At 36.1% G+C, this 22,411-nt stretch overlaps 2 protein-coding genes and 1 long non-coding RNA gene across 3 annotated transcripts; 1 reads left to right on the top strand and 2 right to left on the bottom strand.

Moving 5' to 3' along the window:
* The first annotated feature begins 1,281 nt into the window (after positions 1 to 1,281).
* Positions 1,282 to 6,955, top strand: LOC140886782 (eukaryotic translation initiation factor-like). The gene is made up of 9 exons (XM_073293623.1): positions 1,282 to 1,596; positions 2,225 to 2,296; positions 2,740 to 2,835; positions 2,935 to 3,156; positions 4,074 to 4,165; positions 4,519 to 4,606; positions 4,740 to 5,090; positions 5,212 to 5,454; positions 5,538 to 6,955. The coding sequence occupies exons 1-9, from the start codon at positions 1,432 to 1,434 to the stop codon at positions 6,585 to 6,587; spliced, it is 2,379 nt and encodes a 792-aa protein (XP_073149724.1). The 5' UTR covers positions 1,282 to 1,431; the 3' UTR covers positions 6,588 to 6,955.
* An 828-nt stretch (positions 6,956 to 7,783) lies between these two features.
* On the bottom strand, positions 7,784 to 10,528 carry LOC140887422 (F-box protein SKIP1-like). Its single transcript, XM_073294665.1, has 2 exons — positions 9,685 to 10,528; positions 7,784 to 8,614 (listed from the first exon to the last, which is right to left on the bottom strand). Exons 1-2 carry the CDS (start codon positions 10,026 to 10,028, stop codon positions 8,041 to 8,043), a joined length of 918 nt encoding a protein of 305 aa, XP_073150766.1. The 5' UTR covers positions 10,029 to 10,528; the 3' UTR covers positions 7,784 to 8,040.
* Positions 10,529 to 12,236: 1,708 nt separating this feature from the next.
* On the bottom strand, positions 12,237 to 12,707 carry LOC140887423 (uncharacterized). Its single transcript, XR_012151844.1, has 2 exons — positions 12,570 to 12,707; positions 12,237 to 12,477 (listed from the first exon to the last, which is right to left on the bottom strand). It is a non-coding gene; the product is annotated as an uncharacterized lncRNA (long non-coding RNA).
* Between the last annotated feature and the right edge of the window lie 9,704 nt (positions 12,708 to 22,411).

Raw genomic sequence — 22,411 nt, 5'->3', positions numbered from 1 at the left:
CAGAACTCTCTCAAAAAATATTTTTAGTGGATATCGAAATCATGATCATTAATCAAACGCTCTTTACTACACCAATTCAAACATCTCAATCAATTTGGTTGTTTTTGCTTAGCTACAAGTTTCATTTCATTGTTCCTTTTTTGGACTGCCCCAATTCAAGCTTAGGATTTTGTTAAATTGCTTATTCAGTGGTAATTTATATAGAGATGAAAATATTACTGTTTCACATATATGGTCTAAATTCAGGAAAATTCACTGCTATTTATGAGTAGTAATCCGAAGGTACATCGAACGGTTACAAATAAATTTGGGTCATTGATGTTGGCACACGAGCACCACTCGTATGCCAAATTCACATGTTTTCGGTTACGTCTAGCCAAAAGAGTAGAATTATAACACTTTGATTGTTTGACGACTCTTTAACAAAATTGCACTGGTGTATATTTTAGAGTGAATGAAATGTAAGATTTTTCCCTGAGTAGATATTCAAATTGGTGGAATAAGTGAGCGTTCGAGGTCAAGAGTCGATTCCTCTTATCAACACCTTCTTGGACTAGTCTGTGCACATGACTTGATTTGTTCGGTTTACATGACTAGCATAGTTCGCAGGATATCACGTTAATCCGTGGGTTTACACAATGCACACCTAGACGTAGTGGCCGCGGGTTCTCACGTCATAAACGAAATGTAAAGTTTTTTTCCAATAAAAGTTTGTCAAGATGTAAATTTTTTTTATGACGTTGGAATCGCAGTTGCTACCTTTGGGTTTGCACTAGGTAAATCCCCGAACTAATGCTATAACATGCAAACTGTGGAATCGAACACTTTACCATTGGCTAAATGCGGTACTATTTAACCAATTTAGACATCTTTTTGAGACGCATGTCGCTAGTATCTTCATTATTAGAATGATCACATTAAACAACGGATATTTTTTTTTTGAAAGATAGAAATAAATATAATTAAATTAAGGTAGAAACAGGCCGTGCTTATAAATTATTTAAAATTAAATTTATTAGACTATTATAAATGTAATTATTGTCTTATTTTATAAAAAAATTATTAGACTATTTTAAAAAATAGTTAAAGTATTATAAAAATTTAACATATATCCAATAATATTTTTTGAGGGTATATATCCAATATATTATCTCTAAATTAAAGATTATAATATACATTAAATAATAAATAAATAAATCGTGAAAATAAGGGTTTTTCTCTATATATAACACAGCATCATCCTAATCTAACTTCTTCTTCCTCTCCTTCTCACCAGTAGAGAGAGGAAACCCTAATTCTCTCTCTTATCCATCTCTCTCTCTATCTTGCCTGTTTTCATACAGGAGATAGATCAGAATTCTTGCGAGAAAGCTTGTGGTTGTTTGGACGGTGGAAATTTTCTTTGTTTATTTTTCTGTTGGATTTGGAGTTATGCAGTCTGATCAGTCGGTGTTGAGCTTGAGACCAGGTGGTGGCAGTCGCGGCGGAAGCAGAGTATTCGGACCGCGCTTAGATTCATCAACGGCGGCCAATTCTGATCTCCCGTTGCTGCGTCCTCATGGTGGTACCCCTGCAACTTCACTCCCTCTCTTCAAGGTTGGATTTTTTTAATTCAGATCCAGCGTTTTTTTGTTTGTTTTCCTTCTGAATCTCTCTTCCGATAATCGCTGATATTTTTATTTGTTTTTTTACCGAGCATTGATGTATTCCGCTGCTTTTTTTGGTGTTTATGTTCATCGTCGGGCCAGTGGCATAGACTTGTATTCTGTGAGTTTTAATATTGTGCAGTCCATGAAGAAATCATTCGATGTGCGTGCTTTAGTTTCCATGGGATTGAGTCGCGCTATAGGTAAAACAAAAAAACATACGTTTGGATAGTTAAGTGAAGGATTAAAGTTTTGTTTGTAGAAAGTAAAGATCTTTACATGGATTATCCTATTTAACAATCATGGGCGATGACTCGGATGGAATTGGGGTCGATTTCTCATTCTTGACACTTGACAGTGCAGATAAAATTCGTGTTTTATGTGAATGTGACAAAATTCTAGTTTATTGGAACCTCGTGAAACGGAATACACGATCAATAACTTTTTGTCGAATATATGCCTTCGTTCTGCTCAAATAGATTCCCAATATCTTGATCCTTTTTGATCTGTAATTAATTTTACCAGTAACTGTTTACCGGTTATATGCAAGTGTTCAAACTCTATTTAAATTTTAATAGACAGGAGACTCTCAATTTGATGGCCGTGAACGGATCCAATATACGAAAGACCAGCTACTGCATTTAAGTGAGGTAAGGTTTATTTATGATCTCCTCACATGTGATGCCGCCGTTTATGAGCATGGCAGTATACATTTTTCTGGATTTCTTTTGCATAATTCTGGTATGATCATTACTTTGGAATCAGCTCGATCGGTTATGTAACCACTTTTCTTGTACGCATGTATATCAATTAGTTTTACGGGTTTGGTGGGCCATTCGAATCTTTTTTACGGGTGAAAAGTTGAAAACTGCATAGTTTGTGGCGTTTACTTTAAAAGCTTTAACAATCATTAAATACGGACTGACATTTTTTTTAGTAATCACTTTAAGTGTAGCCAGTAGCTTAATCATTTGTTGATATGCTTTAATGATACCTTTTGAACCGTTATTTACTTGCTGGCTGCTGCTGATATCTTGCTCCAGCCATGACATGTATCTTAATATTTTTCACGTGTTTCGTTGCTTTTATGTAGGTCATAATCATTCCAGAGGATATTCTGAAAGTCAAACAAGAAGTTGATTCTGAATTTTTTGGTGCAGATCCAAGTTGGATTCGAGGAGAAAATAATGTAATTGAGTTTGTCCTTCTTTGGGCTTAATTTGAGTTTGTTTAATTCCCATTTTTTTATGGTTTTGATGATAATTGATAGAAATTGCCCTCTTTGCAGCTCCCGAATCAGGCTCCAAATCGATATTCTGAGACAGACAATCGTGACTGGCGTAATCGTTCTGCACAATTTTCGTTGCCTACTGATGAGAGATCCTGGGAGGCAATGAAAGAGAAAGACTTTGGCAGCAATTTTGACCCGAGGCAACAAGGTGTGAACCAATATAAGCAAGAGCAGCTGAACTCGCAGTTTTCAAAAGCACAAATATCTTCCAACCAAGGGGTAGCGTATTTTCATTAAAATTGCACCATTATATATTCTCGGCTGTTTCTGGACCCTTTTTAAATTTGGTTGCCAAATATGCTTTAGTATTTGTGCATTAGCAAACCAGATAAGAGTGCGAACTAGCTAATCAATAATTATTCGGGTTTCTATGTTTATTTACGTTCTCTCTGTTGTGTCATTCTGTGCTATTTGTCATGTCTATCATGTTCCTCTTCTGCTAGTTTGTGCTGGAGATGGATATGAAGTATTATTACATATATATACTTTCTTAAGAATATGATAATAAGGTTTATGATATGCTGTAATGCATGGTGTTCTCGTATATTTTTTCTATTTTAGTTCATCTGAACCATGCTATCAGAGAAAATAGTTGATATTCACCTGAATATTTGATGTACAACATTTTTGTCACTTCCATTGTAAATGTGCTTGTTCATATGTGGGAAATAATTTTAGACTGTCCTCGCATGAATGTAGACTAACTGAAAGCAATTACCTGCACCGTCTTTGGGTTCTTTAAGCTTTTTTGAGTACTATTGGCTAAATTGCTATATAAAGGCGTAGTTATCTTTTCCCTTTTATTTTTACACTTCGTTCTTGTCACACATGTCAGTGTGGTAATCTTTAAAGTATTGCACTTGTTCAGAAGTTCAACTTATGATATTATTCTAAAGGCCGTTCCTTTTAGCAAACAATTTAAATCTCTGTTGATGTTGTTTCTCTATTACTGGCTGGTCTACATAAAGTTTCAAGCATGTGATTATGTCTGCTGGAAATGTTATTTAAGGCATTTCTGCTGATCTTAGTTATGTTGGAGGGTGTGTAAGCAGTCATATATGGCATGTGATTTTGACCACCATGCAGTCTGTTGCTTCAAATCATTTTCTTTATTTCATGTATGGCTTGTGAAACAGGTTGCACCTGCTCTTACCAAGGCTGATGTACCATGGTCTGCTAAAAGGGGGAACCTTTCTGAAAAGGAGCGTGTTTTAAAAACAGTGAAGGGGTAATTAATCTCCATTTTTCACCTGTCGCGTGTAATGCATATAGAATACCTAGATGTTTTAAATTCCTACCTACCATAATTTTTCTGATTGTAGTAACTCAGGTTCTCAAACGTTAACCAATATGCTTACTCTGATGTGACCTTTGCACTTGTTGCTATTGACATCAGGTTCCTTCAAAATTTTTGTGCAACATGTAAAATAATGAAATGGCAAAAAGTTTGTCATTTATTTGTTTACTTGCTGACACGATCTTTGTATATTTTCCAACAGATGTCCACCATAAATTCTTGTTTTTTTATGACATTGACCTTCTTATATTAATAATTATTGCTGATCCTCGTATATTATGCAGCATCCTGAATAAACTGACCCCTGAGAAATTTGATCTTCTGAAGGATCAATTGATTGACTCTGGGATTACTTCAGCTGATATTTTGAAGGTACTGTTTTGATATTAGTATTAGACTCTGTTTTTACGTACTTCTAATTTGCTGGTATAGTTTCTTCTTATCATTATGTCTATTTTTGTGCCTTTTCATGTAAGCTTCTGTTGTATTTCCTTCTTACTTTTAGGGAGTTATCTCCTTGATATTTGACAAAGCAGTGCTGGAGCCAACATTTTGCCCTATGTATGCGTTGCTGTGTTCAAATCTAAATGAAAAGCTCCCTCCATTTCCATCGGATGAGCCCGGTGGGAAAGAAATTACTTTTAAGCGGGTTCTCTTGAACAACTGCCAGGAGGCATTTGAAGGTGCTGAAAATTTGAGGGAAGAGCTTGCGCAGATGACTGCGCCTGAGCAAGAATCGGAACGAAGAGATAAAGAGAGGTTACTCAAACTGCGCACACTTGGAAACATCCGTCTGATTGGAGAACTTCTGAAGCAGAAGATGGTCCCTGAGAAAATAGTTCACCACATTGTTCAGGTTCGATCTCACACATTATCTATCTATTTATCTGCATGTAGGTCTATCAGTCTAATGAGTTTGTCTATCCGTCTTTTATTATTTACAAGCTGGTGTGATAGCATGAGATTTTCTTGAGCAGGAACTACTGGGGCATGATACCAAGAGCTGTCCCGCCGAGGAGAATGTCGAGGCCATATGTCAGTTCTTCAACACCATTGGTAAACATCTCAGTGACAACCAAAAATCAAAGCGCATCAATGATGTATATTTCAATCGCTTGAAGGATTTGTCGACAAATTCTCAGCTTGCCTCAAGACTGAGATTCATGGTTCGTGATGTCCTAGATCTGCGTGTCAATAATTGGGTTCCCCGCCGAGAAGAGGTGAGTGTGACTGTTTTTACTGCCACTTTTCGTACTGTTCTCCTTCCTAATTTCTTTTCTGGTTTATTCTTTCGACATACCAGGTGAAAGCCAAAAAAATTACTGAGATCCATTCAGAGGCTGAGAAAAATCTGGGGCTACGTCCAGGTGCTACTGCTAGTATTAGAAATAGTCGAGCTGTTGCTTCTGGTGATTCAGGGAGTATTTCTCCCACTGGATTCCCAATGAATCGCCCTGGTTCCGGTGGTATGATGCCTGGGATGCCTGGAAGGAAGATGCCTGGGATGCCAGGACTAGAAAATGGAAACTGGGAAGTTCCTAGGTCTCGATCTATCCCAAGAGGTGATGGCTCAACCATTCAGGCTGCTGGGCGTGTTCAGCCGCCAATTGGGAAATCCCCTTCAGTGAACCAGCAACTTTTACCTCAAGGTACTGGAGGTTTCACAGGTACCAAAACTAGTGCCCTCTTGCAGGGGAGTGGTGCATCTCCCACTCGCCCATCTAGCTATGGAGGACATTATGGTATGGACCCTGGATCTCACGCGACTGCGCCATACAAAATGGCTCCTACTGCTCCATCTGTGACGCCAGTTGCAGGCAAACCTGTGGCTCCATCTGCCAAATCAAAAGATGCGCTGAAGAAGGAAACAGTTTCTCTTCTGGAGGAATACTTTAGTATCGGACATTTGGACGAAGCACTTCAATGTGTACAAGAATTGAAATCGCCTTCTTATCATCCAGAAGTCGTCGAATTAGCCATCTCCCTTGGTTTGGAGAAAAACCCACCTTGCGTGGAGCCTGTCTCCAAACTTTTGGAGTACCTGTATGCAAAAAATGTTCTTAGTGCGACGGATATCATTGGTGGATGCCTTCTCTATGCTACTTTGCTGGATGATCTAGCCATCGATTTACCAAAAGCACCAGCTAATTTTGGGGAGATTATCGGAAAACTTGTTATAGCAGGAGGATTAGACTTTAAGGTCGTGAAGGAGATTCTGACAAAGGCGAGTGATGATTTTCTCCAAAAAGTCGTATTCAATGCTATAATAAAGATTGTCAAATCCGACCCTTCTGGCAATGAGCTGTTGGATTTGCAGTTCTCGGATGTTGCAGCCTGCGAGAGCTTATTTTAGAGCTCACTCGGTTGCTGGAGACTATTTACACCTTGAGGTTTTCTCACCTCCAGTATGTGCTATTGACACATTATTTGTTGAGCAATAAGTTGGAGGTGGAGCTATGAGAAACTGTATATTTAATTTTTCTTTTTGTTCAAGAGGCCATAATAGTGAAAGAAATTAGAACCTGTAAAAAGATTTTTGGTTGTTGAAAGTGGCAGATCCCAGGCCATGGTTGCTTGAGACTGATTTGTCCTTTAGTACCCCAGTTGTTTTGTATTTGATTAGTTTTAAATTTTGGTGACTTGTTACATTTGTGGATCATGACATGCTACTATGAACAATTTTATATAGAATCTGATGCTACCATTTCATTGATTCTTCTAAAATTTTCAAGTTCTGGAATCCTATCGTTTTGATTGCCATGTTTGTGGTAGGGGTCTACTTATATATACTTTTTTACGAGTATAAAATTCGCAACAAGTTCTAGCAAATTTTTTAGGAAGAAAATTTATGAGTCTCCATAAACTTGCAACCAGAAGATAGAGAACCCAGAATATTTGCTAGAACTTGATATGATTGTTAGATGAACATATATCATTTTCGGGAAGATAATGTAGTTCTTCAACTTCGATAGATTCTAAAACCGACAAATTACAAAACGACTTCGTGAAGATCATAAAATCATAAATTCGACACTTCGTGAATTAAGACTATGAAGGCTATATATTGAAGTCCTTACAGGATGATCGATAAAATTTTATTGCAGTAGTTTTTAAGCTCTTCAGCATCATGATGGTATCATTCTAATGAAGTGAGACTCGTTATTGTAAAACCTATTTAGTGCAAGTGAACTGATGTAAAGATTACTCGATATCATAAATTATTGATCGATTAGATATCATAATGCTCTTTAGTACCAATAAACTGACTTGTATGCATGCATGTATATCTTGTAGAATGCCAACAAAAGAAGAGAGGAGTGTGAGATTAAACTTTAAACATTTACAAAAATTCTTATTTTCCATAATTTTCCATAAATTAATAAATTAAGGTGATGTGTGAGCATTTGCTTGATAAAGTTCATCCATGAAATGAAATTGAAAAAATGGAGCTCGAATCAATTCATAATTCAGCTTTGGCAGGATTAAAATTTCGAGCTCGAACTCAAATTAAAAAATAATAGTGGTACAAAAAGAAGTAATCACAGTAGAAAATGAATATTTACAAGGTTATTTCACTAGGAAAACAGATGAGGTTAAGTTGATTACACAAATCACACTAACTAAACAAACAACATTCAACAGAAGCTGAGGTACAAATGGAATTATATGAAAATTTTTAACATACATTCATTATCGGAGATTCGGAATAAACCACCCCTGAGTTGTCCTGTCCCGGTCATGTGACTAGTTGCGCCAGCAGTTCGGCAGTAACACAATTGTTATCCTTCCATACTTTCACCGTCGGATCAAATTCTGAACACATCTGTTTGAAATCGCTCATCATACAAATTCCAATGCCCATATCTTTCAGCATGAACAGTGGTCCTTGGGATATAGAAGTTGGGCTTCTTGAGATGTTTCAAGTTCTTCAGATTAGATGTCAGATTTACAATATCGCGAATAGTCACATTTGCACATCCAGATAGATCAATATATTCCAGATTTGCACACCCTTCAGCAATCAAAGCAAGGCCTCTGGCTGTCAACTTTGAGAAGCGAAGTTCAAGATGCAAAAGATGAGGCATATATTTTGAGATGGCAGCAGCTTCTGCATCTCCATCTTGCGGGCAGGCATTCAGATAGTCTTTTGGGACTATTCCCATATGCTGGGAAGGGTCCAGCCAATTCATTGAATTCCGCCTTAGAACTTTTATATGGGAACAACGTGATCCTATTGTAGCCAGAGACTTGTGAGATATTTCATGGCAATAGCTGAAATCCAGTTCCTTGATCTTGGGGCATCCAGATGCTATTTCAGCCACAGTTTCATCTGTGACATGAGGACAGCTCCTGATAGAAAGGACTTCAAGATTCGGGCACCTGGAAAAGATTCAAGGACAAACAAGAATTTGATAAACCGTTCAGTGTATCTTTTGGTATTTTTACTTAAGCCACAACTGAGAGCTTTCAACCACCAAGATTAGTAATACTTCCCTGTGTATCTTGCTTGGAGATGCTCTAAGATTTAGTGAAACCGTGAACATAGAAGAAGAAAACGTTACAAATTGAGAAAATCACCCAGCATCAACACTCACTCGTCACAAGAAAGCGTGCTTCTAGCTTACTTTGAATCATAAAACTAAGAGCAAGTTGGCAAAAAAGCAACAATTCGTTAATCATTACAGTGAAAAGACACAAGTAATCTAAAAGGACTAAATGTCTTCATTTGCTTGTAATAAACATTGGTTATACTTAAAATTCAACTCAACGAAGCCTCGTCATCGCATAATTACAACATTACAACGATGTTCCAAGGTAAAAGTGGATTTAAAAGGAAGAAAGAAATTATAAATCATAAAGTTGCAGGGTGCTGCTACAGCCGAGAAGCTATCACGAAAGACAAAGATGATGCATACTTTATAAGCCTTCTGATTACCATACATGTTTAAATCGCAATACTTTTAAATCGAAACAAAAACTTCCCGATGAACCATTCCAATTGGGCCTCCAGCCATCAACTCCTTTCTTATCTTGGACAATGTGAGCTATTGCAGCACAACATGTGATGCTATGCATCATAACTCATGCTAGGTTTTCTATCTATCAGCGTAGATCTTCCATTCAACAATTTAATGGGCTGGATGGCGCAGGTTACACTTTTTATTGCAATTTTGACTTTTTGCAAGTTCGTGCGATACAAAGCAATCAATATGAAAACTGAAATTCTGAAAATTACATCCAGAAAGTCGACAAAAGGTACATAAATATCCATCAACAAAGAAAACAACGATTTTGCTGAAACTCAAATTAATCAGCTTTCAATCATCCTCAGTTCAAATATACACCAAACAGAATATTTACCAACAACTGAATCTAAAAAAGGAAAAAAAAAATAAAAATTATGCAGATAATCCATCCGTTTAAGATGACAAAGAAATACATGTGAATACCTTTCAGCAACCAAAGACAGAGAACGAGCAGAGCAATGGCTGAGGCGAATTTCTGTAAGGGAGCCTCCGCTCCAAACAACGACGGATCGGAGCATATTATCGATCCTTCGCTCAAATTCTGGAGTCCAGAACCGAGGCAAATCAGTGGCGGAATCGAAGTGAGCATCGAGATTGAGAACGGAGTTGAGGCACGGATCTTTGCAGACTAGATGCCAGGGCTTGCAGACTCGCATCACCCCTCGCCATCGGTCTTGGAGAGAGAGTCTGGAGAGGATGTTGAAGAGGCACTCCTCCGTTAACTCCGCCCAATCAGCGGCGGCTTCTCCTCCTTTCTCGCCGTCCATCGGTGAAACCTTCTCGTCGCAATGATCACCGTCGCTGTATTATCCAACGCGTAGTTTTTTTATTTATTTATTATTATTTTTTAAAAAAATGTATATGTATATATCACTCCATCTATCTATCCATGGGGTAAGCAAGGTTATTATAAATAAATTTTAATAGTATGTGATTAATTTATATTTAAAATGTAAAGGTTTTATTGTTATTATTTTTTGAATTGAAATTCAAAGGTATTAAATGGTTTGTAAAGAAGAAATTGAATAGGAAAATTATGGAAAATGAAAGTAGAAAATTTGGTATGTGGTTGGTGTAACTTGTAAGTTTCACAAAAGATGCAAAATAATGTTTTGACTTTTGATATAGATTTTAGAACGTCCGAAATACTTCTTTTCTTGTATTTTTTCATGAAAATCAAAATTTAATATCCTTTTTTCCTTATTTAATACACATTTTAATATAATAATAAAACTTTATAAAGCTATTTCTTATTTTTTACCTTATTTAATTTAATGAAAATTTTAATAAAATAAATAAATTGTACAAGTAGTTAACGATATTAATTTAAATGAAATAAATCCATAAAAGAGTAAGAAAACTAAGAATAATATGAAAACTAGACTTTAATTGTGACAGATGAAAAAAAAGCCTAAATGAGTGGGATGTGAGAGTAGGAAAGATAATATTAATGAAAACTAGACTATATAATTGAAAGAGTGATCTAAATGTGTGAAACAGAAGGAGTCGATTATATAAATATTTGTGTGCTCGCTAGCAACCTCTGATGTACTAGATGCTTACAAGTGACAAGACAATTCATTTTTGTTATGTTTGTTGGTTTTCAAACCTCGTTCCAAACTTGAGATCAAATGAACGATAAGTTACACTTGATGAACAAGTTGAGTGTCAAATACACCAGTGATAGGAGAGATAAATGCAAGAATCCCAGCCAGAATTCATGAAGTCTGCACCTCAACAATGAAGCATTAGTGTGCATTGAATTCAGACCGCGCGCGCCATTTAAGCACGCCTTCAATATATCAAGGGTGCATCCAAGGTGAATCAACATTATTACTCATCTATCTTCTGTTAGAACATTTATTGGATTCCTAGATATTACATACAGTTCATGGCACCACCCCACCTTCAATAAGGCTCATAGCATTGCCTTGCACCTATGCTTACTCTCCATGGTTATATACCTTATGACATATAGTTGTAACTTTGAAGAAGGCGACGATTGAAAACAACAGGACAACAACACAAGCATCATATTTTGATGTCACAAAATGAATCTCCCTTAGCAGCAAATCTAATCGGACGTCGCAATGCTTGTTTATATAAGCTTTTGTAAAAAGGCTTTCGTTTTTTTGGAAACATGAAGTAACATATCCACATTATCCTACAAGAATTCCCAAAAATGCATATGGTGGTATAGCTTCAACTCAAGTTTTCAGTTAGCTGCAGGGATTACAGACTGCTCATGCATAAGCAACAGATAAAACTTTGAGGATGAAAAGAAAAGGCTGGGAGAAAATACGGGAGAGTTTGAAAATTAACCTTGATCAACCAAATTTTTTGATTTATGACTTTTCTTAAAAAAAAATTTGCAAAATAACCTTCAAATTCAAAAGAAATACAAAAACAAAACACCGGAAAAAAATTCAGAAGGTTATATTTCAATATCATGGTTAAACGAAGGTTATTTAATTAAATAAATTCAGAAGAGAAGGTTATATTTCAAAATCATGGTCAAACGAAGGTTATTTAATTAAATAAATTCAGAAGAGGAGGTTATATTTCAAAATCATGGTTAAACGAAGGTTATTTAATTAAATAAATCCGAGAAAATACTCAAACCATGATCAAAAAAGTAAAATTTACCTATTTATTGATATCCTGAATTGAACACGGAAAAACATAAAAATTTTCAAACAGAAAAAGCACACCAAAGGAGACGGTGTCACAGATATTTACAAGTGAAACGGATCTTTTCGATCCATATATGAAATAAAGCAATACTTTTTCATGGTTCAGTAATTAAAAGGTTTCAAGGGAGTTTTTGTAAATCAAAATTATAAGCAAAAGATAAAAACTTCAAAGGATTCGAGGGAAACTGAGAGAAAACATTGAAACAGTAAGTAAAAAAAACAAATCCATCAATTCATTATCATGAATTGAACATGAAAAAGGCGTCGCAAATGTCGAACAGATGACGCGCAACACCAAAATCCACAATTATTCCGAGAAAGCACAATCCTTTCCAAACCACAAATTCCAACGATAAATAACACGGCAATACACAAATATCACGAACAACAAGTACTAAGCGAGCTGCTCATACTGGTCACTGCGGAACCTCTCGGGATCGACGCAAAGAATCGCGTAGAGCGCGTAAATTATCCCGGGAATGTACCCTAAAATGGTCAGAACCAAGCAAATCAAGAACTCCACCTGCTCAAAACAAGGATATTTCATCAGTAAAAGCAAAAAATTGGATCAACAGGCTTCATTTCGCGGAACGAATCGAAGGGCCGATAACTTACAGTGCAGCATCCATATCGGAGGCAAACGCCGAGCGGCGGGAGAAGGATCGCGAACAGGATTTCGCAAAGGGTGGCGCAAGGCGACGACATTTTCTCGAGTGCTCAAGTTTCTTGATTCGCCCAAAGGAGATACAGATCTTACAGCGAAGCTGATGGAAGGTGGTGTTTTAATACTTTTGGATAAATTTAATACATCTATTACTCGTCCGTGTCGCGGATCAAATTATTTGGTGATACAACGCATAGGCGAGTTGGTAAGGCCTGAGGTGAGGTGGGAAGAAATTCCCCAGCTTTGCGGGTTCGATTCTCGTGTGGAGCATATTTTTTGCTGAAATATTGTGGGGTATGCTCTGGAGATTGGGTCATGTGCTCCCTCTTTCAGGTTCCTGCGGCTCGTGCACATCCCTCGATTTACCCTCCGCATGGACCAATGAGCCTCTGACTCATATGAAATGGGGTCCCTTTAGAGTCAACCTTTTTGAGAAATTATTTGGTGATACAGATTTGGCTTCAATAAAATTTATAAAAAATATTATTTTTTATGTTAAAATTTATTTTTTATTATAAATATGTATCGAATTAATTGGTTTTCAAATAAATTTTGGGAAAATTGTTTGGATTTTTTTTGGCTCCGATATATTTGTCTTTAGCGATTTAATTCATTTATAAAATTAATACAATGTTGATATGTATACTGTCACATCAACATTTTAAATAAAAAAAAAAGCTAAAATTACCAAATATATATATAAAAAAGTACATTACTAAAATCGAAATTTGATAACACATATAAAATGACAAAATTACAAGATGAAAAGAAGGAAAAAAAATGAAAGTTTTAATTCACCGTTAAGTTGTTAACTATCTCATCTAAAATAAGAATTGCTTGTAATTTACTATTTTTTTAAAAAAATACTAACTTATTTTTTATTTAATAAATATTAATTTTGGTAGAAAATGCCTTGTTATATGTTAGTCGTTAGATTTTTATTTGCATAAACTTTCAGATTTTTATTATGAACGGTTCATTTGAAATTTAATATGTGTTTTGTGTTTCTATAGAAAAATTAAAGTTTAAAAGAAGGCTAAACACAAAATATATTTTAATGGTCATTTTTGGAACTTGAGGCTATTTTTAAAAATTAACTAATTTTAAAGCTAAAATTCATTATGGTAGTTTAATGAAAGCCTTTTAAAAAAATTTATATTTAAAAATAATAATTTAAGTTTGCTAAAAAAAATTAATTTAAGTTGCATTTGAATTGATTAATTTTATTGGGATTTCAAATCCATACAAATCCACTTAAAATAAATTGAAAATATCAAATATTTTTTTAATTCATTGTACGATCAAACACATCAAAACATAAATTCTTTTTTTTTTTAAAAAAAATTAGTTCAACATCCTCAAATATTTTCTAGAAACCAATCAATCATAGTTCATGGCATAAATTATTAAAGTAGGTTGGCCCAAGAATTTAGGCAACACGTGGATTCGTCTGCCAACGGCCTCGTGTTTCATTTGGATCAAGGCATTTGACGAAGAATATGAATTTTGGATTTAGGCTCATAATTGACTGGAAAAACAAAAAAATAATCTTACTCTAGGAGATAATGGGATGTTTTGAAATTTATGACTTTAAAAATTAGAAATAATTTGATTGTATTATTGTGCGATGTTTGGATTAAAAGATTTACCAGATATTTTGGATCTTAAATTCTTATCTAAATTCATTTATGAAAGAAAAACTACTTAGCTGTATAGGTTTGCTAACAAAGATAGGACTTGTATTCTAATTAGTAATTACTCTGACAAGTTTCAAAATACAAATCTCCGTTTTGTATTTCTCCACAATCATAAGATTATTATTAGTTTTTGAGTTAGTATAAAAAAATCCAATGAAACAATGTGGAGTTATTATTGTATCGTAGCAAGTAGCTAGCTAGCATGCAATAAACATTGTTTTTAAATAAACTGTCACGGATATATCTCCACCTCCTCCGCCGGCGGCATCCCCATCGCCACTGCCGCCAGATTCACCTCCACCACTTTTACTGCCGCTAGCGTCGGATGGTGATTGGTGGGGATTTTGGTTTTGTTCTTTGAGACCTCCAACATTTCATCGTACAAAAGCACGTATCACACGTACAATTTTCGACTATGTAAAATTCACTCTTACGTATCTCTTGACAAGTGCGAATTTGGTTTCTCCTATAGCACACTTTCATAGAAATGCATGAGGCAGGTTTTTGCTTCAGACAAAATCATCAGTTCTTCTCACTGACATTGATATACAAATTAATCAATTCATGTTGCTGAATAATATATATATATATATGATCCCATAGAAGTAAACAGATGGATTGATCGAAGAATAATTTTATTGATAGACTTGAAAGAATGAAATACAAAAATATTGAAAGATTGAATTACAAAAACTTGAATTGATTCGGAGGAATTTAAAACAGATACAGAAGAAAAATATGAAAATTTATCTCTCTATGTTTTGCTCTGTCTAAATTGGCTCTTCCTTCTTCTTGATTGTCCTGCCTATTTTATATATGATTTAAAAGTTATTTAGTTTTCGTTAGTACATATTTTGAGATGATCACTGACTTGAACATTGAAAGTTTTCGCAGGGCATCCCCTGACATCTCTAACCTTATTTTTTGACACGGGTGACGATCGAAATTTTACTGGATTATACACATAAGGAGCATTTGGTCTCCCAAAGCTACTATTCAACCTAATTGACTGGTCACTTGGAGTCCCTTATTTAGGGAGCATCAGTTTGGCGCCGACTGTGGGAAAGAGTCATCTAATCACTAAGAATGCAAACACGATCACATGCAGCTCGCGACACCCAAGAGGAACCAGGTCACCCACCTTCAGCTTCCCGAAAAAATCAGGATTTCCTAATCACCTTAGAGGTCCTGAAGGCCTTGTTGGAGGATGCATAAACCAGGGTTGTAGCTGAAGTTATGGCACAGTACCTGGTGGCTCAGCAGGAGGGTAGTGCGAACAAGGGTCCACCAGATGGAGACGTGCATTCTCATCACTACGATAGGTTCCCATAGGAAAAACGAGGTCGTCAGAACTAACGAAGTGCCTCATGTGAACATGAAAAAGGACCGAACTTCGAAAAGTTGTGGAAGATAGTCACACACCACCCCTCCGTAGGGAGCTGCACTGTGCCAAAGGAGATAAGGGCTCCTTAGCCATCTTGCTCGCTCGTCGCAGTCTGTTCACCACCGCTATCTTGGCGGAGGTACTGCCAAGTGCCAACAAGAGTCAATAACAAACCTACCTAAATTTAATGTTACGGGGATACGCAAGATCTTCTGGACAGTCTACGCAAAGGCTGATCTCTATGACATCAGCGACGTTGCATACTGTAAAATCTTCCGAACTACTCTATCAGGACAAGCTCTCACATGATTCAACAAGCTACCTTCTGAGATGGTAGGATGTCTTGAGGAACTTACAGAACGCTCCCTTCACCAATTTTCCATTAATCGAAAGTATCCAAAAACAACGGTATACTTATTCTCGATAGTCCAGAAAGAATGAGAAAGTGAGAGAGAATTAGTACAGTGGTTCACTCAGGAAATTCATGAGGTTACACACGTTAATCATGACTTACTGACGGGTATTATGCAGCATAATCTCCATCATCGGAAACTCAAAGAATCAATAACGAGAAAACCTCCAAATACTTTAGAAGAATTGTTAGAAAGGTCATGGGAGTATACCTGTGTAGCAGAAGCTATGAAACCTAGTTATATCAAGAAGAGAAAACGAGAGAAAAAACCTGACGGAGGAAAAAAAAGGAGAAGAATAAATACAAGAAGTACGGAGTGAAGAGGAGAAGCAAACATCTTATAGCACCCACTTTCAGTGCACTCCATTGAAAACATGTTTGTCCGACATTGTTATTATAGTTGAACAACAAGGCTTACTAAACAACCCCCCCCCCCCCCCCCATACCCAATGAAAAAAATCCAAATCGTCAACGATATGACAAATATTGTGATTTCCATAAAGATAAGGGACACACGACATAAGATTGCCACAACTTGCGAGCTGAAATAGAGAAGTTGATTGAACAAGGAGAGACGACATGCATCCTAAAGATCTTTGGGAAGAACACGTGACCATTGGAGGAGTAATTGCGGTGATAAATACGGGGCCAGCTCGTGATGACATGGCGAATGCGGGAAAAAATCTTCTAAGAGCTATTGAGGAAGAACCTTCTCTCACGTCTGTCAGCTTACACCTCTCAGCCCGCGTCTGAAATCAATAAGATACATGAACAATTATACTTCAGCAATGAAAAATTCAAATACCCACAAGTTAAGAATGATGATGTGATAATCATCTCAGTCCAGATATCTAACTTCTCTGTGAATAAAGTATTGGTGAACTCCGAAAGCTCTACTGACATAATTTTTTATGATGCATTTCTAAAGCTAGGAATAAACAAAGAACAACTAACACCAGTGAAGACTTATCTTATTTATACTAAATCAAGAAAGGAATGACTGAATATGTGGTTTGAAAATAAAGTCTTGGACCCCTATTTAAAGGCAGAGTTCGGAAGCTCCAAACTCGGGTTCGAACGTTCCAAACTCTGCATGCCCGACACATATCTGGGTGTCTAGGTTCGGACGCTCCAAACCCATGTTCAGATCTTCCGAAACTTGCATGCAATTGAGAATCACCTTGGTTCGGACATCTCATTAACAACTGGCTTGGACTGGGATCGGATGTTCTGATCATGGGTTCAGAACTTTCGAACTGTCCATTGCTTCCGAACCAACAATGCATACTTCGTTGCTTCCGAAGTGGGGGAGTTTGGACCTTCTGAACTGCCCTGTTTTTGAACTTGTCAAGGCCCTGGTTCGATGCTTCCGAACTAGACTTCGGATCTTCCAAACTCTCTGATGGTTCCGAAGCTTGTACTTCATATTTTAATTCCAATTAATCCCATGATTTATTTAATTAGTAACCATCCCGGCCCTCGAGAATGTGACTAAAAACACTCAAAATATTTACTAACACACACCAAACACCTAAAACATGCACTTAGAATAAAAAATATTTGGTCTATTTATATACGGAGTTCGAAAGCTCCGAACCTTAGCTTTGAAGATTTAATCCTACATGTCTTGAAACGTATCTGGAAGCCTGTCTTCGGAAGCTCAGATCATCTCCAGACAGTCCGATCTCACATTTCAGACGCTTCGATCTCACATGCATCTCACGCATCAACTACACTTAGACACCTCACTGGACAACTGTTGTACGGATCGTTCGATCCCCTTCGGAGGGACCGAACTTGTCATTTGTCAACATCTTTTTGACACCTCATATAGGTGTGTGTATGATGGAGTTCGGAAGCTCCGATGGTCCGAACTGACCCTCTGCTTCCGAACTAGTGTGGCTGAATCCGAACTACTCGGGTCAATTGACTTCCCGAACCATTTTCGGATATCTCAGAATTGATTTTTAAGTTATTTTCCACATATAAACGACATGTGAATCATGTTTCACCATTTCAATCGCATAAAACGGAACTCTGATCACTACAATATATTATAAATATACATATACATCTTTTATATTTTATTAAGGCTGAGAAGTGGATAGTAATTCTTTTTGGTCCGATGGTATGACAAATTTCAAATATCATCCTTCTTTTTCTTCGAACAACTTAGATAATGATTGGATCACGGAGCAAGTTTATTTGAAATTTGAAAAGAAAAACCGTTTTTCTCTAAAAGAAATCCGTCAACCACAGTTCCTCATCCAAATGCCTTGATTTTTTAGGGTTGTAAAAAAGGCGAAGGACGACGAAGGCTGAAGATCGAGAGGATCGGAGCAATAAAAAATAATCAAAAGCACATAAAAAAATCCGATAAAATGCCTAAAACAAAGAAAGAAAAGGTAAAACTTTTACTTTACTTGCTTTCTCGATCCAGTTCTCACGATTCAAAGTCGGTAATTACTTTCAATTTTTTTGTTCTCCCAATTCCTTCTTTTTTTCCACAAAAATATTGTATTTTTCATGAAAATATTATATCATCAACTTTATTGATTAGTACCGTCAAAAAAAAAACTTTATTGATTAGCATGACATATCATATCATTTATTTTACGTATATGTATCGTGTGTGCCACCGAAACTAGTATATTATTAAGAATCTAATTATATAGTTTATTTATTGAATAATGTATACTTTAATTCCTAATTTTAGCTCCTAATATTTTAATACTAAAATATTTTTATTTTATAATAATGTGTTTAAAACAAAATATAATTATAATTTTATTTTGTTATGGGTATATAGATTTATTATTTTTTTAAAAAAATTATTATATATAATGACTAAGTTTTTAAAAATAAAATTTCTAGCGACTTCAATCGAATTAGATCCATCGATTTGATGGGATGAGTCGTATGCCGGGTTTGGTTCGACTCGCCTCTTTGTCACGCCTAGACTTAGCCACGGGCCGAGTTTGGTTCGGGTCTGGGTCGGTAAAATATCAACTCTTAACCGGCCCGCTCGTGGCCGGTTCCGGTACGGATCGTGGAACTGACTGTTTTGGTCCGGTTAACCGTCAGGTTCGGGCCGACCCTTTTATTTTTTTAAAATAATAAAAATTAAAAAAAAGGTTTTCACAATTGAACTTATAAAAACTCTATCAAATATTTCATTATCTCAACAAAAAATCTATTACATTTATTAAATAAAAATATATATATAATTTCAATTTTTATCATCTTAAATAAAAAAAAGCTATTAAATCATTATATTATATGGCATTCACTCGGATTTCATTATAGAATAGTGACACATCATTGGTGGGCATGGTAGGTGGGCACTTGAAAAAAACTATATACACATATATATATATATACATATATATATATATGTGTGTGTGTATATATATATAATTTTTATTTTTTAAAAAAATACTGGCCTGTCGGGTCGATGGGTTTGATACTCATAAACCGTAACTAGATCGCCTAATAACCGGACCGATCATTGTTCTAGGTCAAACCTGTTGACCAAGGGCCGATGGTTAGATCCGGCCCTTGGCCATGTCTAGTCATGCCTATTCTTATATAAGCCTTGTTAAACGTATTCTATATATATAAAAAATTGTGACCTAATTAATAAATTGAGATGTTTATTTATTTTATTTTTTTGATACTTTAGGTTAGAGATATTTCAAGTATATATAGTTTGTTGATTTAAATATAGATGATATTGTACACATCTAAATGTTAATTGGAACAGGCCCATGTGAGAGGAACATAGGCCTTTCCATTTTACAAGAAATCAATAATCATGCACATAATTTCTATATGCTTCTTTCAATACGAGACTCGTGTAATTATGTACCCCTCCTCATGTGTATACATACACACATATATGTGATCGTCGAATCCGTCAAATAATTAACATAAATAACATGGTTTGCAAGCTATTGCGTTAGTTCGAGATTTATTCAGTGTTTATCGAAAAGTAACGATTGCGGTTCATATGTCATTAAAAAAAATTCCCAACATTAATTTTTCAGTAAGGTTAAGTGAGGTACTTTTGATTTTCTGCATGCACACTCATCAATCGAGTAAGCGAAATGATATTGTCGCTATGATGCCCTTTGATGGTGTCTTATTTCTTTATACTTTGAGAAAAATTGTACTGTTCATTTTTCAATATTTGGAATAATTCATTATAAATCATTCAATATAACATTTTCATGTTTTACATTGTTAACTGATGATAGATTAAAAACATAGTAGTTTAAAAGATTTACTATCGACATATTCCACTCAAAATTTATTATATATTATTATCAAACCGTATGAGAGAGTTGTCAATTTTGTTAATAGGAACTCCAATCCGACCTGACTTATGGAACCCTGTTAATTTTTTTTTTTTGTCAAATTTATTATTTTCATGCAAATAAGGATCGAATTGACCCGTCTCATAGGATACCAATTCAACGTCACAAAAACTTATATAAAACTGTCTCACGAGTCAATTTTTCTGAGACGGATCTCCGATTCGATTAATAAAAAAATATTATTTTTCAATGTATATATGAATTAAATCGATCTATATATCTCACGAACATATATGTAATGATCCTGCATGGTATCACCTACTAACTGACAACTAATAACATGCATTAAACTTAATAAAGCAATAACGCTTAACAGAGTAAAACGTGCGGAAACTTAATCCATAATTACATATCAGCTTAGTAAAACATATTCAGACTTAAATCTGTAATGATACAACCATATCGAATAATTTAAATTATACAGCTATATCGAATCCTGCTGTATAATTAACTCCTCAAAGCTCCTGCTCCCTAGTCCTGCCTTGAACTACCAGCTCCGTCCATCCTGCGACCTGCCCCGTGGAATAGGGTGTCCAAGATAACAACTAGGATGTGAGCGCTAACGCCCAGTACATAAACATGAGTAAACATATATATACGATGCATGCAACATGATGACTGGTAAAGGGTCATCTGAAAAGTCATGCTCAGTACCGGCGCCACATGAGTGCTGCCACCGCACGGATCAACCTCTGGGTGCAACCACACTCATCTAGTACACCAGAGTAGTCAGACATAAATGCCCCCGCCGTTGCGGTACTCTCAGTGACAGACTATCGAATATAAAACTGAGCGGCTCTATAGTTAGGTATAACAAGGTATAGGCTCAATGTGTATATGCACATGATAAATGAATAAAGAAAGCGGTAAATCATATCGCATGTCATATAATAATGCCAAATAAAATGCAACATATAAACATGTATACTCGCTGGCAATCTCAGTCAATGTGTACGTACCTCTAGGCTAGTTCAAGTATAGTAGGATCCTAAGTTTCAAGTCTATATTCAAAAGTTTACCGTATCACTACACAAGTTCTATAAGCCTTAACTAAGCTAATAAGTACTCCCAAAACTTTAAATATATTCTCGGACCATACCTTCGTCCGTAGTAAGCCCTTTGAAGTCGCTAGTCCCGGATGACTATAACCACACCTTGGTTATTCCAGAACTTATATTATAACCGATAGGGCCCTCAAGTGTATAACTCACACTATATAACTAAAGAAAGAAACTCGGGAATTTGTAATTCAAATAAAATCAGACAAGCCCTATTTATAGGCAAAATTCCCGGCCAGGATCGGAACTTCCGATTTCAGGATCGGAGCTTCCGATCCGCTCACTGCGTGCATGCTTGACACGCCAGGATCGGAACTTCCGATCCGACGATCGGAGCTTCCGATCTACCCTCCGTTCGACACTTGTCAAAACTCGCGGCTGAGTCATCGAGCATTGCTGGCAGCTGGAGATCGGAACTTCCGTTCCTGGATCGGAGCTTCCGTTCTCTGTGCTTCCGATCGGCTTCCGAAATGGCTGGGATCGGAGCTTCCAATGTGGGTTCGGAGCTTCCGATCCGGCCCAAAGTCAAAAGCCCAAATTTTCTTCTGAAGTCCAATTACACTCCGAAATTGGTTAATTACTAATCCTTAATCATGTTTAACATATTATTATCTTAAAATGGAATCTGGGTTACTACATTCTCCCCACCTTTAGATATTTCGTCCGCGAAATAAAATCTAAAGACAAATTAAAATAACAATATAAAACATCAAACCATGTTTTATTACAACAACTGTAATTACATCTTTATATGGTAATCAAAAGTACAAAGCAAACAACTCAGGATATTCTGTTCGCATATGGCTATCGGTTTCACAAGTTGCTTCTTCAACGCCTCGGCGCTGCCACTGTACCATCACAAGTGG

Source organism: Henckelia pumila, chromosome 3 (genome assembly GCF_033568475.1).
Source record: "Henckelia pumila isolate YLH828 chromosome 3, ASM3356847v2, whole genome shotgun sequence".
Taxonomy (NCBI): domain Eukaryota; kingdom Viridiplantae; phylum Streptophyta; class Magnoliopsida; order Lamiales; family Gesneriaceae; genus Henckelia; species Henckelia pumila.
The sequence above is the reverse complement of the archived record's forward strand: the minus strand, read 5'-3'. Positions and strand labels throughout refer to the sequence as shown.

Coding starts and splice junctions, on each gene's coding strand:
- LOC140886782 (XM_073293623.1), top strand. CDS start 1,432: ATGCAGTCTGATCAGTCGGTGTTGAGCTTGAGACCAGGTGGTGGCAGT. Junction 2,836..2,934: donor GGATTCGAGGAGAAAATAAT/GTAATTGAGTTT, acceptor CCCTCTTTGCAG/CTCCCGAATCAGGCTCCAAA. Junction 3,157..4,073: donor AAATATCTTCCAACCAAGGG/GTAGCGTATTTT, acceptor CTTGTGAAACAG/GTTGCACCTGCTCTTACCAA.
- LOC140887422 (XM_073294665.1), bottom strand. CDS start 10,028: ATGGACGGCGAGAAAGGAGGAGAAGCCGCCGCTGATTGGGCGGAGTTA. Junction 8,615..9,684: donor CTGTCTTTGGTTGCTGAAAG/GTATTCACATGT, acceptor AATCTTTTCCAG/GTGCCCGAATCTTGAAGTCC.